General features: G+C 38.7%; 1 protein-coding gene across 6 annotated transcripts in view; it reads right to left on the bottom strand.

Moving 5' to 3' along the window:
• The window catches only part of PPFIA1 (PTPRF interacting protein alpha 1), a 53,784-nt gene that overhangs the window by 21,665 nt on the left and 12,703 nt on the right, over positions 1 to 19,416 (bottom strand). For 4 of the 6 annotated variants that reach the window (XM_041410972.1, XM_041410956.1, XM_041410990.1 and 1 more), the window contains exons 3-16: positions 10,730 to 10,831; positions 10,060 to 10,224; positions 9,128 to 9,202; positions 8,594 to 8,695; positions 8,121 to 8,342; positions 7,268 to 7,414; positions 6,600 to 6,734; positions 5,402 to 5,485; positions 4,773 to 4,904; positions 3,335 to 3,397; positions 2,249 to 2,328; positions 1,879 to 2,011; positions 1,018 to 1,241; positions 645 to 876 (exon numbers count right to left, since the gene is read on the bottom strand). In XM_041410972.1, the coding sequence (XP_041266906.1) occupies positions 645 to 876; positions 1,018 to 1,241; positions 1,879 to 2,011; positions 2,249 to 2,328; positions 3,335 to 3,397; positions 4,773 to 4,904; positions 5,402 to 5,485; positions 6,600 to 6,734; positions 7,268 to 7,414; positions 8,121 to 8,342; positions 8,594 to 8,695; positions 9,128 to 9,202; positions 10,060 to 10,224; positions 10,730 to 10,831 (1,896 nt within the window). Of the gene's footprint in view, positions 1 to 644; positions 877 to 1,017; positions 1,242 to 1,878; positions 2,012 to 2,248; positions 2,329 to 3,334; positions 3,398 to 4,772; positions 4,905 to 5,401; positions 5,486 to 5,912; positions 5,988 to 6,599; positions 6,735 to 7,267; positions 7,415 to 8,120; positions 8,343 to 8,593; positions 8,696 to 9,127; positions 9,203 to 10,059; positions 10,225 to 10,729; positions 10,832 to 19,416 lie in introns of all 6 variants that reach the window. The other 2 variants (XM_041410999.1, XM_041410964.1) reach the window with 2 other exon arrangements.

Genomic DNA, 19,416 nt, shown 5'->3' on the forward strand with positions numbered 1-19,416 from the left:
GGGGAAATTTTTATCTTAATTTTACAGATGTGTTTACATACATAAAGCAGCTCCTAGAAGGATTAACCTTCCTCAGCAGTCACAGGAATGTCAAAAGAAGGACAACATCTTTCTCTACTCTCTGAACTCCTAAGACTAAACTACTTTATCAACTACAAGGTCTAACAGATATTTCTTTTACCTATCAGGCTTTAATTGCCTAAAACAGGACACTAGCACTCATTAATATTCATACAGCAGTGATACCATCCCAATCTTCAAGATTAATATGCAAATCACTTTTTAGCTGAGTGTTTACTGGAACAGTGGACTGCTAAAAATAAAGTTTAAAGCAGATGGGGAAAGTGGTTGAAAAGAAAACATTATTAATTCTAGAAAGAGGAGTCTGAAGAAAGACCATAACAACAGAAGGAAAAAATACTTAGGCATGAGATGTTGACCAAAAAATAGACTTGAGCTCTGAACGTTTTTCCTAATCATTATGTATCTTACACTTTTTACAGAAGTTGAAAGGAAGCAGTAGAAAAACCTAGAGAAAGGAAAAATACAGCTGAGTAAGCAGGAGAGGAAGGGGCAACCGAAGAACCCATTTCCTAGAGAACAGGAACGCTCTTCCGAGGAGACGGCAGGCCGTGGGTACCCACCAGAGTCATGACGCCCAGCCTGTCCACCTCCCTGGCGGGGCTGTGCGGGACGCGCCGGGGCGTGGAGCGGCCGCTGCCGGGCGGGGAGGAGCCGGCCAGGGCCCCGCCGAACGCGGGGGCGATGGAGCCCAGCGAGCGGAACCGGCCGTGCGCCTCCAGGCTGCCGCTGCCCACGCGGCTCTCGATCTCCTCCGCGCGCTGCTCCGTGTTCTCCTTCTCCTCCTGGATCAGTCTGAGGGAAAAAGAGCCTCACAGGAACGTGACATTCCAACAAGGACCACGCAAACAGAAGCGGTACTTAGCAGGAAAACGTGGGAAAATTACCGTTTTCCAGCATGTTTGTATCAAAACCTCCACAGCACAGAGGCCATACCTGATCTCTTTGTTGATTGCATCCAACTGTTCCTGCAGCATTATGGCCAAAGTCTGAGCATCGGCCTGACCACTTGGTGACAGCAGATCAACTGAGCTGAAAATGGTCTCCCTGTCGTCCTCCATGTCAGACACATCCACATCACTCTCAAATGCTTGTGCCACGTTTGCCAACACACTGGCTTGCTGGGCCCGCTCCCAATCCTGCTCATTCAGGGTCTGAACCTACAAGAATCCATTAAAGAAATAAATCCAAGCTCAAATGAAAAAAACATTATGTCCCTACTGCTTATTACGATATTTAAAAGAATTTATGTAAGTCCACTTACATGCTGAACACATCCAAGACAGCAGTGTTTAGAGAAATATTAAAAAAAAAGCAGCTATAATGTAGGAAACTTTAAATTTCATTTAACTGCAAAATGCAGAACATGCTTTTAATTGCAGTAGAATTTTGCTATCAATTCCATGGGAACTATGGTATCAATTTTGTGTAATGAGTACTGAAAGGAAATGGAAATTGCTTTCAGAACAGTAATGTGTTAGATTAGAGTATACAGACACTAAAGTAGGACTGCTTCAAATTGTACTTCACAGGCTTATCAAAATTAAAAAACAAAACCAAAAATTAAAAAAACAACACCAACAAAAACTCAACAAAACAAAATAGGAGCTCCAAACCATAATCATGCAACTATTTCCTAGCACTTAAAAGGACGAGCAGCTGTTCATGAGTTGGTAACACAGGAACTATAAAACTCAGGAGTTTATTGCCAGGTCTTCCCAATTCTAAAACCTCCTTGCACCTGATTAGCCTCATGCACTGGATAAATCTGTGTTGTTATTTGTATTCTTTCCTTACCTTTGAAGGCTCGTCCCTGAGAGCAGCCAGACGCCCCTTCTGGGGCCGCCTCAGCACCGAGGACGTGCCGTAGGAGTCTGTGTGACTGTCCCCCACAGAGGAGGATGGCACAGGGAATCTGAAATCCGCTCTGCTGCAACACAAAAACATTTCATCTTTACAAAGGGAGAAAAACAAAAAAAAAGCCGCCCAAAGGATTTCTCTTTTCCCACCACTGCCAGTTGTTTTTAAGCAGTATAAAAATTGTTTTATATGCTCTATAAAAGGAATTTATCATTATGACTGAAATATTTTCATTTCTAATATACAGGATTGTATTTAGCATAGTGACCTTAAAGAAAATAGGAAAAAACCAAACTACTGCTGGTACCTGTGATGAAGTGATGTGGTTCTGAGCCTCACTTGGTCGTTTTCAGCTCTTAATGCATCAACATTTAATACAAGTTGATCCTGGAAAAACAAATAGAAAAAACATGTAATACGCTTTTTAAAAAAAAATAGTGTCAAATACAAATTTATAAACTCACATTTAAGCTTTTCAATCTAATTTCTCTGAAAGTTGAAAATAACAGATTTTAAGATATAGCATTCACCTATTTAAACATTGTTTTTGCTACACACAATACAGCACTGTCACAAAAGGCATCCCAGAATAATTCTGCTGCCTCTCTACCCTGACTCTAGCAATGACAAAATATATTTTAAAAACAGCTGTGAGTTCACATGTTACTAAGTGAATTATAATTAAGTGATGACAAGAAACGAAGATTTGCTCAAGCTTTCTGCACAAAAGGATCTAAAAGCATTCACTTTTAACTGGACATTTTTACACGCTCTAGAAACTCTGAATTTAACAGCAGAGAAATACAATGAATGAGAAAACAACAAAAGTGTAAATAAAATAAGAAGTGGCTGATAATGAACATCTGTAAGGAGGGACCTTGTCATTTCCAGGACAAGCAGAACACCAGGCACCTTAACCATTGCAAAGGAGCAGCCCAATCTAATAAATATTTCTCCCTCTGCTCCCCAGTTCTTAAAACTTATAAAAAAACCTGTTAGCAGTTGCACAAGCATTTTCTGATATTCAATGCTTTGAGAAAACCTTATGGAAAAATAGCCAACATTAAAAATATTTCTCAAGTGGTTTTGCTGTTCAAGGTCGTATGTACAACAGTATAAAAATTCTACACAATCTCCAAACTTTGGCCAATTGCCAACATATCCAGGCACTTCACATATTCAAAAGTGTGTTAAGTCTTGGACTAAAAGGTTATGTGTTACCTATAAAATCCCCCTAAAACTGTGGCACACAATACCATAAAATCAGTAATATCTCCTTTCTTTTAAACAGAGCAGGAAATGTTAAGTTTTATGAGGAATTAAAATCTGATCCTGCTATGTAGCAAGGCAACAATTAAGTTCAAAGACAATATTTCAGAAATGCAGAGTCTACCTTTTCATGCTGAAGTTCTTCTATTTGTTTTTTTGCATTTTCAATTTCTCGAAGAAGTGAATTCTGAAATTAAAGGCATCACAAATTAAGGCACTCATAAGCTTTACACTTAGAAACCATAACCATGATGAGTATCAAAAAAAATGCAGTCAACAAATGCATCTAAAATTACACATCCTTGATTGCTTCCATCATTTCACTTTGCTTATAGTTGAAGGTTTATCCTTCCAGGTGTACAGCCCTCTAAATAATGGATTTAGTAATAGTACTGGTTCCATAAATCTTTAATAGCAAGAGCAGCCTTTTAAATCTCCATTTCACGGTGTAACTAGTAAAAAAAGGGAATAATTATGGAATAATTCAAAGTAATTCAAGAAAGATCACATGATCAGAACAAAATCTTAATGTTACCTGAATGTTTCTTCCCAACTTAGCATAAAAGAATGGGCTGGAAGCCTCAACAAGAACACTTTTCTAGAAGCTGTAAACTACAGTAAAGGACAAGTAGATTTTCCTCATTATTTGCAAATGTAGTTATGGTTTGGAAGATAAGAGGGAGCCAGGGTCAACCCTGAGACATCACCTATTATTCAAGCAATATGCATGAATGCAAGAGGAAGCAAACATTCAGTACAAGTCTGGAAACACCATTTGCGTTCCAAAGCATTTTATTGCCATGACTGTAAAACCAAAGACACTCAGCTTTTCCTGAAACATTTCCCCAGATTGTCATTTCACCCTCTAGTAAAAGAAACCAAATATATTTTAACCCAAGACCAAGCAACTCAAGGTCAGCATCAAGCAAAGCGCCACTTTAGAAGCCATTGCTTTGCTGGATGAAGAACAAGGGATCTAACTTCAAACTGTGCATGGAAGAATAATCCATAAGGATCTAAATCCAAAAGCAGAAGGGAAGAAAAGGAGTGAAAAGTGTGTCAGAAGAGATTAACTGAGTGCAGGAGAAAGCTCCAAGATGTGCACTGATAGTGCAGGAAAAGCCCATTTACATGCATATAATAAGTCCCAAAATGAGCTACCTGAGAAGAAAAGCAAACTGCAGGAATCCCACAATGACTCAGGGGAACTGGTACAGCCAAAAGCAGTGGGAAACAAAGGAAACTGAACTGGAAAGGTCAAAGTTCCAATGCTTTAGGCTTCCTGTATTACACTGGATGAGCCTATTTATGCAATCTCCACCAGTCATATAAAAAAGGATAAAGCTTCTTAAAAGCTGCCTTCTTAACAACCCACAGTGCCCAGGGACAACCTCAACAATTATTTTAAGAGCATACTTTCAAAATCCACACTAAAAAAGAGCCCTAACAGCAACTACTTATTAATAAAGGTTTTGTGTTTATTTGCTGAAGTTACAGACACATTGCAAAAGGCACAAATCATTACAGAATTACACATTCATTACTGGAAGGTGACTTGTTACCTTGTCTTCCAGGGCAGCCATCCTCTCCTTGAGATGAAGCTGGAGCCTTTCATTGGATTCAGACAGAAGCTTATCAACAGTTTCTGACAAACGTTTATTATGTTCTTCATTCATCTTCTCTCTCTGTCTAGCCTGAGATACAAAGAAGCTGCTGAAAAAACTTCAGATTTGCAATATCTCTAATTTCCAGGTTATGAAGGCAGCAAGCTTTCTTTAATCCAAATGCATTTTTTTATAACAGCAATGTTTTTCCACAGAGGAACACTGCAAGTGCCTCCAGGGCTCTGTAAGGGAATCTAAGGGACACTTGAGTCTTTAATAAGTGATCCAATACCCAAAATTTAAAAACCCAAGCCTGCATTAGAATAAATTTGAAAAAGGCACAATTCAGAATGGATTCCATTATCTGTAACCCAGGAAACAATTTTTCCATAGTCATTTAATTCAGCAAGTTCTTTCAAACTTTTATTGGAGACTTTCAGGACATTTTCCTTGAGATTTAAGGTTAGCCACAGTATAGTGACTCACTATCAGCCAGCCTAAACTCTAGCTTTATTTTAAAGCTGAGAAACAAAGAGGATTAGTTAATGCTTTCAGCTTTTTATCTTTGTCAAAATGATGTGCAGTACCCTTTGCAGTTCTTGATTCTTCTCTTCAAGCTGTGCCTCCATCTGTCTCAGCCGCTCCTCAATATTGCCGTGTCTCTCCTCAGCCTGTCAATTTGAGAGCAAAATTAGAATTTGGGTGGGTTTTTTTAGGCTCCAAAAGCACAGAAACACTGAGGCACAGGAATATTTCTAACATGCTTGCACAACTGCCATTTATGATAAAGGACAATGCAGAACAGATGCTTTTCTGTCACCAAAAGGACCTTGCAAGAGTTCAGATGGGAAGTGGCAAAATGATGAAACCTCTCACCCTTAAGTACCATCATGAATCAACTACTACTATTTGCAAACAAGCTTGCAACAGTGAAGTTCATTCACATCCCCAAGAAGGAAAACCAAACAATAAATAAAAGTAAAGACTGAGTGCATTTTCAGCTTCTCCTCACTAGCCTGGACGATGGGACCCTTTGTTAGTAATCATGGCAAAGCAGAAAGCAGCAAGCAGAGACAAGGACTAAGATACAAATTCTACCTTCCTAAGCTTGGAGGCAAGTTCCAAAACTTTAGCATCTTTAGCAGCAGAGCTCCCAGGAGACAAAAGGTCAGACTACAGAGCCAGTTAGGGACAGGAAAGATAAAAGGGTAAAAAATGAAACTAAGGCTTTGAAAGAAAACATGCACACACACACTTGAAAACACTCATTTGTAGTTAATTAAATATAATTCTTCAGATTTCATTACTCTATTTGTAGCCCTCTAAAATCTTGATATTTGGTAGTACCACAACTTCTCTCACTCCCCACTTACTTTGCTTAGCAGTGGAAGAAATTCAGGGTCAGAAAGAGTTCATGTTTAGAAGACTTTATGCCTATTATTGAATAATTTTAATAAAAAGTACCAAAATAATAATTCAGGGAGATATTTTTATGATGTAGAAGAGTTAACAGAAAACCCGCTTGAGTTCCAAAGAGCCAAAACTTAAAAAAAAAAAAGAGAGATTGACAATTAAAAAAAATGAAAGAGTAAATCAGAGCATCTTCAGAGATATGAAAGAAAAAAAAGTAGGAAATAAAGGTTTTCTGTAGGAAATAAGTATTTTCTGAATGATTTGTGGGAAAACTGGAAACCAAATGTAACCAAACCAACACTAGGAACAGATTTCCTGCAGTGGGACACCAATGGAGGAGGGAGTCTGGAGGACACTGTGCCACCATCTCACCTTTGTAAGTGCTGCCACTCTCTGTGCCAGCTCAGCCTCCACCTCTGGCAAAGTCTCAGCTTTCCTCAGGGTCTGCTGCAGCTTTTGCTCAGCCAGTTCCAGTCGCTCTTGCAGTTGCCTGTTCTTATCTTCGCTCTGCACAGGGTTATGGCCAGCAAGTGTTGAGAGTTAAAGAAGTGATTAGTTAGAAAGTGGTGGCTAACAACCATTTCTGGCTTCCGAAGTTGGACTATTTCATGTTCAATTCTCAAACTTCTTCTCTCACTAAGACAATAGCCTGCAAAAACCACTACATGCCGTGCAAATCTTAAAAGTTTAGCTCAGAATGAGTAATTTTCACCCACAAAACTAAAGATACTAGGTTACACATACAGTAACTTAAAAATCCACAATTAATAGGGACAACAGCCCAGCTGCCCCAAGATAAAGTGCACTACATTTCTCAAAACCATTTCCCCTTCCCAGTAAAGCTGCCTCATCTTTATTCCCAGGGTAAAAATCTCTGCAATGTATGACTCCAGCTCCTGAAAAACAATCACTAATAACAGCACATTACAGCTGATATTTATCTCCCTAAAAGCAAAGTGCTTCAGCACAGCATGAACATTAATTATCTCCATTAGCTTTATGCTGAGCAAAATGTACTCCATCTCATTTGAAACCACAACCTGTCGGTGCATGGAGTCTTTAGTGGCAATTTCATTTTCAAGTTTATCATTGAGGTCATGCACGGATGTAGCTTCACGTTGTGCAGCGAGGTAGCGTTTCTCCAGAGTGGTGATTCTCTCCTCCATGTCCTCCTTCTGGGCCAGAGTCTGGGCAAGGCACACAACAGAAGTCAGAATGTGAGAGAGAATTTCAAATAAAATTATTTCAAATTTTTTTTTACATCAGGTTATTTTTCTCAGTAAAAAATGAAGTGGAAAGAAATGGCTTTTTAAAATAATTAATTATTAAAACCCACTGGTATTTATTACCTTACACCACAGATCTGCTACTTTCCTTTCCAATGGTACACACACAGCAAATCTTGACTTGCTGGGGATGGTCAGAGAGTGTCCTGGGATTTAACTAAGCCCCCTTTCTATTCTAATAAGGATATGTAGAAACCTGGAGATTAGAGATTCAGCAGTGACAGGAACTGTCAAACACACTGAAATTAAAGGGATTCCTCAACCAAGTGCATCTTTCAAAAAAGGAAGCAAGAGCAATAATATAAGCATGTATGATAAGATCAAGCATCTCTTCCAGAGCCTGCTGAAGTTGGCAATGCTAAATCTATTAATGAAATATCCAGATAGGTTTATCCTGAAGACAGATTTTTTTTTTTAAGTGGACAATGGGACCCTTTGGTCTTTTAAGCAAAAGCCAGATACCTATTATGTCCTAAAAAAACCATTTTCTTCTCATCTATCAAACCAAAGTCTTCCAAAAACAAAGGTTCAACTGAGCATCAATGAGACTAAAATTTTATAAAGATGGCACTTGTGACTCCCCAAATCCTGACAGTTCCTTCCTCACCTCTCGTACATCCCTCTGTAACTTTGTGTTCATTTCTTCAGATTTTATTAAGTCTTTCCTTGCTGTGTCTAGATCTTCTTCCAGCTCTGTTACTCTGCTGGACAAAGCAGTGAGGCGTTCTTTCATTTGTGTCTGCTCTTTGTTTTGCTTATCTATGATGTCCTGGAGTTCAATCACTTTAGCAAGGTTTTCATCGTGGCATAATGAACCATCAGAGGATCTCTATTAAACAGGGGGAAAAAAGTGTATTAGCATGATGCAAATTAGATTGAAAAACAAATTGTTACTCACCTGTAAACATCCCTCCTCAAAGATAATTTTATTATTGAACAGACTGCAAAAGCTGACATTTCAATAACAATAACTTTTTAATTAGATGATCATTCAAAAATATTTTATTATGGTTTAAAATTAAAATGTTATAGTTAATGATTAAAACCCATATGTCAGCTAAGCAAAGTAAACAGCTGTACCTTCCCATTTGTAGTTGGTGTATTTTCTTGTTCATGATTTATATCCAGCATCCCATCTGGAAGTGTTTTCTTCTGATTATTTTGCTCTTTCAGAATCATTAACTAAAAGAAAAGTTTAAAGACACATGTTTCAAGCCAATTCCTTTTTCACTAATAATATAAGGAACAGCTGCAAAAGCAAAGGAGCAAAACAACAATTACTGATTCTACTGCCAGGTATGTATTACAAAAACCTGGCACAGACACTCAAATACTTTATGCCACTGCAAACCCTTATTTTAAAGGCACAGGGTCTCTTTTTGTTGGTTTGCTTGGGGTTTTTTTGTGGGGCAGAGAGGGTGTTAGGAGGTTGAGGTTTGGCTTTTTCCTCTCCTGCTCTTTCAAAGTAGCTAAGTTAAAAATTAACAATTATTCCATTTGGCAAGAAATCAAAAGGAAAAAGTGAAAGTGAAACTTAATAAATTACTCTGTACAAATATTGACTGAAACACCCATAATGGACACATGAAGCCTTATTTTAAGGCAGAAACTTACCTCTTTATGTGTAGTACCTAGTTCTTCTTCCAATAAGCTACACCTTTCAAGTGCTACTCGTAATCTCTCCCTTACCTGAAAGGGCAATTTCAAATTATTTGAAATCATTCAAATCAAAAGGAAATAAATTTTACTTGATGCCATGCCTTTACAGACAATAAATGACACTGTTTTCATTACACTTAGAAACCTTCTTAATCTGGAGTCAGTCCTAATTACAACACATGCTACCAAAAAAATAACCAAATAATGTGTATCTTATAATTTAGCTTTTCATTTTTTCTGCAATAAGCAACATGACCTGTATGTTTAGGCACTAAAGAACTAAACATACCCAGAATTTTCTTGTCCTTCTGCAAGGCACAGACTGTGTTTGCTTTTGCTCATTTACAACATAGAAGAACAGGTAAAATTCCACTTAAAATAATTTGCCAGATTTTATATACAAGGGTCACAAAGTCAGGTAAACTGCAAGTCAGCAACAAAATTTACAGGGAACTTTAGCAGCTGCGTATTGATATTAGTTGATATTAGCAGTATTGCTAATATCAGGCACAACTGAAGGGAGGAGTTCTTTTAATTCAGATTTTTATCCCAGTGTAAGTACATTCCCCTCCTCCTCTTCTCTCTCATCCATTTCTTTTATTAGAGAATCAAAAGGATAAATCCTGATGTTGTACAGGTAAGCAGCTCTGTGAAGTCCCTACAGCAAATGTATTACTCCTGAACCATGCTGAGTTTACATTAACACAGTTAATGAAGTGCTTGAATAAACCACAGCACCTTGCTTTAGTTAAGTGCAGCACATTAATTTAGGAGAGCATTTACAAATGTAGTTACACTGCAGAGATTTCTACAATTTCAGTAGAAAAACTGCCTGGCCCACACAAAGAAAAGAGGATGAAAAGCTGCTAGGTACCATACTTCATTACCTTTTCATCAAGGGCTTTGTGGTGCTCAAATAAGGATTTTAGTGCTTTGAGAACTTCTACTTCACTAGAAACTCCTGCTGGAGACTGAGCTTGCCTCTTCACAACAGTCATCCTGAGGGATCGCTCATGCCTGGAGACAAGACACTCCAAATGTTCCAGTAATAGCTAAAGCAAAAGGAAAAAAAAAAGAAAGGAATAATGTTTATTCCTGTTCTGTACAGCTACAGAAAACTTTGCTTCCTAGAACATTAAATGTAGAGTTCTAAACTTCAAATTTCAGAGACAAAGGATATTGTATCAAGCGTAAGGACTCGTTTTTAACATTTCAGCTGTATTAGCAGTGTAAGCTGCTCAAACAGATCACCACAACCTGCCCACTCTGCTCCTCCGATCCCAGAGCTGCAGGATTACAAAACTTTAACAAGAAATCTGGATGGCAGATAGCAGTGCAGTCTTACAAGCTTTTCCTGATTCTGCACAGCAGCATTTGGAGCTGTGCACAAGCTGCCAAACCCTCTTGATCAGCACACACACACTTGCACTTCCATGGGGATTCATGTACAAGTATCAGGGGAAAAAATACTTTTAGCTTTTCAAATTCAACACTTGTTTTCCTCCCTGTAGCTGGATGCTTTAACAGTGGTGAGCTTGGAGAAGACAAGTAACTAACCCTCGTGTTATTCCTTTCTGCTTTCAATTCAGCAATTTCTTCTTCCCTTTCAAGCAGCTGCTCCCTGCATACATTCAGCTCTTTTGTGAGCGCTGCAAATTCCTGGAACAAACCAGACAGAAACATAAGCACATCAAATATCAGGACACAGTGAGAGTGGATTCATATGAACACTTGACAGTTCCTTGAAGCATTAATTTCAGATGTGCAAAGCCAATACAACTGTATAGTCATGCTAAGCCAGCTTCAGTTCAAACATTTAAAACCTTTATGCTGCCAACTGTAAAGACAAACTATGTTTGACCAGGACTTTGAAAACTTGTTTGTGTCTCAAGGCAATTATATGAGTTGGGGTTTCCCTGGTAAGCAAAAGGAAAAACGTATTTGTAACACACTTTGTTATGGTTTCAAAGAGTTGTTAGTTTTGTGTGTTTTCATTTGTTGTTTTTTTTAACAACTGCTGAGAGAGACATGAAAAAACAGAGTACTAAGCACAGCAAAATAAGGAAACCAACAAACATGACATATTTCAAGTCAGTATTTAATTGTGAGCAACAATGAATAATCCTGACATGTACCAGATTACAGCTAAATACAGGAATTTCATTCAAGCCTTCCTTCCAATCTCACAAAAGGGAAAGAAGCAGCCCTTTCCCTACAGTCCCACTAGAAATCTCTGAGCATTAGAATCAGAATTTTCTGAAAGCTGAGCCCAAGTGCTCAAAGCCCTTACAAGGCTCACTCTTCCAATTCAATAAAGATTTCATCAAACAAAACCCAACCAAAGTGAAATAGTACAGAGTGAAGTGTCAACAAGGAACAGGAGCGGAGCTAACTCACATCACTCACTGCAGTGAACACAGCCAATATGAAAGAATATCCTCCAACAGTGGAGCTAACTCACATCACTCACTGCATGCTTATTACTGCAGTGAACACAGCCAATATGAAAGAATATCCTCCAACAGTCAGGGGTTTCTGTCAGGAAATGATTATACTAGTATCTGCAAGAGCCACTGCAGCCTGAACCATTTCCCCTCTCTATCAACAGCCTCACTAAAAATAAAATCATATAAAACTTAACTGAATAGAAAAGACATTTAAATGTTCTATTAACTCAGGGAGCACACTCTGAATAGAACAAAAGTCACAACTATACACCACACTTAGAAGCAAACACAAAGCATAACCAAACCTACCCCGGAAAAATTTAAATTCTAATCTGAACTGCATTGGAAATGAGGATTGACAGTGTGAATGTGAACAAGTCCATCCTTAGAAAAGAGCCTTGCAAGAAAGCAACCCTCATGTCTTGTCAATGCAACTTATAATGTGAAAATAAATATGCTTCAGTCACTCCAGTGGCCAGTGAACACACCGGGAGCTTTTAGATAAGAAAACATCAAAATGCTAGTAACTAACACTCCTTTCTGTTCTCCAAAATAAGGAAAATACTCATAAACAAGAGCCTTGCCTAATAAACCATGGATTTGTACAGCTGAGCTGGTGATTAGCAGGACAAGGTGAATACAAATAGCCGGCTAAGTGGAAACACAATTGTTGCTTCTCTACTTTTTCCAAACTCTGCAAGACACACTGCTTATCAGCCAGCAGCTGCATATCAAGTGAAAGCTTAAGATGGAGCTGTTCTGCAGCAAAATTCAAAATTACAGAATGCACATGCTTAAAAACAAAAGGTCACATCAACCAATTATACTAAGCACATCTGCAAATTCTAACATGCAGCTAAAATAAGGAGACACGGTCAAAAGACACTGCATTTTCCAATATTCATTTGGTAAACCTTATTCTAAAATACACACGTGACTGAAAAGACAAAAAATACATTGCACAATAGACACCTGGAGTGAACTCTGGAATTAACAACGTATCAAGCTTTCAAAAGCTGCTGTGAAAAAGACAGCAATATGACCACCACCACCAATGCAGAATTCATCCCTATAATCCCTCTTCCTAAATCAAATCCTGCTCATTGGAAAAAAGTTTCACTCCCCCCACTTAAGCAGCAAAAAACTGCAAAACATCTTCATTTTTTTCCTTTCTCAACTGCTAAATTATTTCATTTCTCTAACACAATAATTACATTCATAGAAGTATTTCACTGCAGTATTTCATTTACATTCTTAAAAAAAAAAAAAAAAAAAAGGCCCATTATTTCCAAAATAGCCAGGAAATACTTCTGAAACAACCTGGTCTGTAAATACAGCTACCAGAACTTTTACATACACAAAACAAGTTACAAAAGGGTCCTGAGTGCAAGGTAAACCAAGAGAGGAAAAACCTACTTCAAGCTTCACTGGAGCTGACAGAAATATTGACTCTACCATGAGCTTTCCCAGCAGAACGCTCCTTCACATCCAAGCTTTTCCTGCACCTTCAACATCCCACCTGTGGGAGCTTCCAAGACTCCCAGGGAATTGGCAACACACTCCCCTTTTGCTCTCACATGAGCTCAGGTAAACCAGAAACCAAAGCTGCCATTTTTCAAGGGCAGCCCTCACTTATCTTTACAGATTAGGTAATTATGTACTATTGAGAAGAGCTTGGTATGAACTTACTTTCTTGGTGTATTTCCCCTTTCAAATTAATAATAAGAAGAGTAATTTTTAAAACCCTGAAAATGCCAACATCAACATTGAATATTTCCCCTTTAAAATTAATAATAATATAAGAAGAGTAATTTTTAAAACCCTGAAAATGCCAACATCAACATTGAGAAACATCAATATTGCCCAATTCTCGAGATTACACTGGCCTGAAGTTTTATATTCTTCCTGCCTCTATCTCAAGTCTTGAGAACAGGATCAAGAGCACAGCAAGGACTACCAGACACTGTCTCACCATCCTTTTTCAACTTCAAATCACTGCATAGCATCAACATATAGATATCTTTTATCTGTATGAGCTTCCCCACCTAAAAACCAGCTGTGTATTTGAAAGGAAGGCTATTCACTCTTCAGATGGTTACAGGACACAGAGTTCCAGTCCATTGCATACTGCAGTGTAAATATAAATTGTGGCACAAATAGATCCCAATTGTGACATGAACCATCACACTGTCAGGTGACCCAGAGCAAGAGTGCACACAGGAATTTATATTGCTGCTGCATAAACACACTGACAGGGATTGCTGGCATTGCATAACACATCCATTGCTGTTTGTTTTGACATAATAGAGTTGCTTTGAGTCCCGTGAGCTGCCTAGGAAAGAACATTTGAATGTCCTCAGTTTCAGCTGACACTGCCAAAAGACATGTCCTTTCTAGTTTTAGTACCTTCAATGGGAGACAATTTGAGATTTCCTTAAGCAGTTCAAAAGTAGAGAAACTATTTGCAGCTATATAATCTCAAAAAAATTTGTGTTGTCTCAATTTCTTCCTTGGCATTAGATGAACGTACAGAAAGAATTAAAAGAAAAAGGAAAGAATCCTGAGAAACTTTCCCACTTGTCCACAAAACTGTGTCACTTTTCTGTAATTAAGAAGACTGAGAGCAACAGAATGAAATTCTGCTCAGTTTCTGGCTGCCATCAAAATAATAAATACACAGGGCTGGGGATTGACAAGAATGGAACTCACAATAAGCACTTCAGAGCACTCACACGAATTGGTGGGAGATTGCTGAATTTACCAGGGAAATACTCCCTGCTCATTAGAACATTCTGGCAAACACCCCTACTCTACACTAAATTGAAATGTTTACTGAAAAAAGTAACTTTCTGACCTAAATGAATCATTCCAAACACATCACTCTTGCTGCCTGAAATAAATATTCTCAACGAAAAGTCACACTGAGCAAGTAAGTTGGTTCTTGTTCAGTAATACATTTTCTGGGATTTTTTTTGGTTCCCAAGTGCCAGGATTTTTTAAAGCAATAGCATTTCTTCTACCTCAACCTTCAGAGCTGACCTTCAGCCTTCAGTATTTAGATGCCACAAGGTAAACATCCTTCCAAAAGCTGGATCCATTAGTGCTGAGCTGTCGAGCCTGGCAGAGCTGACACACTTGGGAACTCCAAGATCCCAATCCAGGAACATTCCAGCTTTCAGAGAACAGGTTCCCTTCATGTTCATTATAAACATAATTCATAGGTCTCACAGACAAATAAATGCTACCTGACAGGAACAGTATTTAACCTAGGGGAAACACTTGAAAGAAACAGGGGTAATTCCTGAAAGTCTGTTAATAGAAGTTGTGTATTAGGGATGCTCTACAAATAACTAAATTTGTTTGGAATTTGATCATGCAAAAAAACCCCTTATTCCACAAAAAAATGCAACACCACTCAAGTGCACAAATAACCATAAATTACAAGCTACCACATGGCCAGAAAATTTATATAAATTATGAAAATATATGTAATAAAAAATAGAAACCTTTTAAATCCATCAAATATTATTAAATACTGTAAAGTAGTAACTCCAGGCAACAGAAGATGAAGTTGTGACTGTTACATCTTTAGGAACATCTCTGACCAAATATATGATTGGAATTTATCTGCTTAATCAACAAGTGATATTTTGGTTTACTATTATCATTCTGGTCTGCAGACTGAACATCAAGCAAGCCACTCACAAATCTGAGCAGCTGAAGAGAGCAGGAAAAGAACAGCTGGGGGAAGTGCAGAACATCAGGGGTGCAAACCAATGGGATCTGAGATAAGTTTCTGTCATGGTGTTTGTACTACATATAAACCACAGTTATTCCAAATAATGACTGCAGGGAAATGGCAGATATACAGTGTTAAAAAAAATTAAAAAAAAAAAAAAAAAACAAAAAAAGCAAAGAAAATTTAAATGTCTAGGTCTCCTTCTAGGGTATTTCACTTCATTTTAAATCCAAGGGGTTTAGGTAGCACACAGTGACCAAGAGCCCAAATATATTTCAAAGTTCCTAGCAAGCAAATTTTCATACCTATAAAGTCATTGGTTTTGAGTTCTTTCAGGCTAAGAATTAGAACTATGAAATTACGAAGCAGTTCAAGGATATTGAGAGTTAAAACTGAGGAAAACTGACTTGTTTTCACCATTAAATCCAACTTTGGAAAAAACACAGTCACACACCAACACAGATTATGCTTTGCCTGTTCCATGCAGAAAAACACATTGCTTTCAACCTTTCCGTATCTCTGGCATGTGCTAATGGGAAAGAGAAAACTCAGCATGGAGTATGCAAAGAAAAATATTTTCCTTTTCACCTCATGAAACTAATTACCAGTAAGTATCGAGCAACCTGAAATGACTACGCTAGAAACATAAAACTTATTTCAAACATTAATAGAATCAATTCTATGAAACAAGTTTATCTTTTATTCTCAAAACCCCCAGAACTTAAAAGGGAGTGTAAGAGAATACTTCAAGTAATCCTAAAATATGACAAATTCTTGTGTTTTGCAACATTGAAAGGCTTTTCATTCTCAAAGTAGCTGTTTTGCCAAGTGGAGCTAACTACCCATCAGAGTGAGAACACACTGGAGCTCATTACATAATTAGTGTATTGGCCTCCTTTCCTATTTCTGTGTATGCATAAGATGTTTTATAACTCAAAAGATAAGCACCAAAACAGAGGTTCAGATTTCTTTTTGGTCAAAAAAAAAAATCTCCCCTTCCAACTAGTAGCACTGTGATCTAGAAAAGGTTTAATACCACCTTTGGCTAACTCTCAAAAATCTGTATTTTCTTTGAAAAAACCTACCTTTCTTTTTTCTTCTATCAAAAATTGCAACACTGCATGAAAACACTCAAGTGAATATTGCTGCCAGCCAGTGATCAATACTAAGCCTGAGTTACCTCTTACCATTCCATCCCTTTTTTTTCAGCAGGTCTCCTTCAAGTGTCCCTCTCAGACTGACCTATCTAGGCTTTGTCATTAACGCTGCTCAATCCTAAACAGGCAATTAAGTTTTAACGTGTTTACAGTTGCATAATGTTATTGCTCTAGAATGAAACTCTCACTGTTCCCAGCCCACTTTGGAGCTGGAAGCAGAATCCACTGCCTAGCATTTGACAAGCCAAGAGCCAAAGGACTCCTCACTCCCAGCCAGCAGGTACCAAACGTATGCCCAAGGGCAAAATGGAAAAGCTTATTTAGCAAGCCCAAGTCTCCATGGCAGTAAGTCGGCTTCCAGTTACCATCCTGAGTGAGTTGTCTAAATTTATGCACAGCGTTCCCTGAGCTTGAACTACAAAGTACAAAATCCAGACTTCAGCACTGGGAGCCTCCGGAAGCGTGAGAAAACATAAGTGGAGAAAGGTAGGATTTGGCAGCTTGGCAAAAGGGATGCAGGAGCAGCAGGAAAAGGGACGTAGAAACACATCAGCTCCATGTTCTTCCCCTGTAACTCCCCTTCCCCGATCTATCTAACATTTCAGACCTGTCCTATTTGGGGTGCAGGGGGTAAAAGTACCAGAAACCAAACCTGGGTCCAGCCTGTTGCTCCTCTGAGAATCAGGGGTTTTCCTTTCACTACATTAATCCCTGCTCAGACATCACACACACAGCAGCAAAGTCTGGAGTGGGAGCCTGCAAACCCTCGTGCACAGAGCACTGGAATCGTTAACTACAGCCTGTCCAAACCTGGACTAGCAGAACACTCACTGCCTGGCCTCCTGCATTTCATTGTCCCTCAACCCAGCAGAACGGTGCTGTTATGTAGACAGGGACAAAGCCTCATGCAAAACCAGATCTTTGTGCACCACTGGAGAGCCAGCATTCCCTGGTCACACACCATGCTTGGGACTGACGGGACAGAGGGCAACCTTCCAGGCTCCTCTGTTATAGCCAGACCTCCATCCACCCACCCCCCCATCCATCCACCACGGGGAACACATGTGACACAACACACGGTCCCTATAAGCCTGTTTGCAGCTAATGTCATCAAAACCAAGCCACAGCTGCATCCTACAACTGCTCTGTAGTCTGAGAAAATAAGGGAAGAGAACATGAGGTTGTTTAAACAAGTCAGAAAACCTCATCCAGTCACTCCTATTACAACCTGCAGTTTGTTCTGCATCTTCTGTAGAGTAACCAGCCTTGGGATCATCACAACATTCAGAATCTCTAATTTCTCCAGATAGTTTGTTAATCTTTGCACCAGCCTTATCAAATCAACACAGCTTGTTCAAAGCAGGGTAGATCACACAGGGTGATCAATTAACCCAGAGCAGACACAACCCATTTTTATGCCACCCTTTTAAAGCTACAGATATGAATCAAATCACCCAGTGAAAAACTCTACCAAAGTACCTGGTTCTCCCCCCAGGGTTTTCTCTAAATATTCAACTGAGAGGGCAAACCCTGCAAATTAGCAGAATGCACAGAGGATTAACAAGAAATGAACATACTGAGCACTAACTTGAAATACCAGTTTGAAGTTATTTTCTTCACTTGTCTTTGTAAAAATACTTCTGAAATGTTGCCTGTATTCAGGCAACACCGTGGATCTTCTCAGTAAGGAAGTTCAAAAGCTGAAGCATTATGAGAGCAAGCACAGGAAATACAGAAGCAGTCTTCAAACTTGCATGAAACTTGGCATCTATTCACATGCAACAGTAGCAGAAAACCTTCTTCCAATCACTTCATTGTGGTGTGGCTATGCAAAGAGTTCCACCTCAGCTGCTCCTCAGTGTACAGGAATACGCCCCTGAAAGGGCAGATAAGGAACAAAAGTATTCAGAACCATACTGAACTTGTTTTCCTTGGAAAAATGTTCAAATCAGCTAAAATATGCATCAGGAAAACTTTAGTCATGTTGAAAAACGGGCTTTTCAACTTGGGATGGCTACTTTCTGCAGAGCAGTAACTGTTGAGAAAAGCTGATACCAAAGTAATCCTTTCCAATACTGTACCACTCCAACCAGCAAGATCCCAGAATAACAGCTTAATTTAACACAGAATAAGGCTACAGTACTTGGGGGGTGTTTGAAAAACAACTGCCTCTGTGACACACTGAATCAATGAATTCTAAGGGTTTCACAATCAGAGTTACCACATTCCTGCACCCCCAGCCTAGTCTATTTTGATGAGGAACTAATACAGTAAAGTAGCAGCACAACTTCTTAGGTGTAGCTTTAGGCATCTCCATTTTTGGAGTCCATGTTAGTGAAGAAACCTATCCACACCCATACCCACCGTGGCAAAAGGAGAATACACTTGTACTTAATTAAAGAGCAAGAATCTTGCATTACCAGTTTGACAAGGTATGGGACAAAACCAGTCTCCATCTTTAATATGAAAGTAGAGGGATTTCACTGAAGTTTTTCCTCTCATCACACAAAGTTGGTCAAGATTTCCTGGGATTCCATGCTGCATAGAACAGCATGCAATCCTCCTTGGGGATGCCAAACTGTAGAACAATTGCAAGATGTGCTGAGAAGATTTAAGAAGCTCTGTAATTTTCCTGGGATCCCCATTCTGGAGACTAAGCAGCTGTAGCAAGATCTTTTAAGTTGTAAACAACATTGAATTGTAAGTTTACCTGGGCAAGAAAAAAATATTTTTTCTGCACATCAACTCTAAACATACTGCACTTACAAGAAACAGCAGAATTCTAGCTCAGCTGGCATTAAATATGAAATTTCTATGACTTTTATTAATTAAAAATTATTTAACCCTACATACTACATTCTAGTCATGTTACATGACTAATACTACACAGTTTTTCACAAA

This window comes from Onychostruthus taczanowskii, unplaced genomic scaffold (assembly GCF_017590055.1).
Source record: "Onychostruthus taczanowskii isolate IOZ18803 unplaced genomic scaffold, ASM1759005v1 scaffold101, whole genome shotgun sequence".
In the NCBI taxonomy this organism is placed as follows: Eukaryota; Metazoa; Chordata; class Aves; order Passeriformes; family Passeridae; genus Onychostruthus; species Onychostruthus taczanowskii.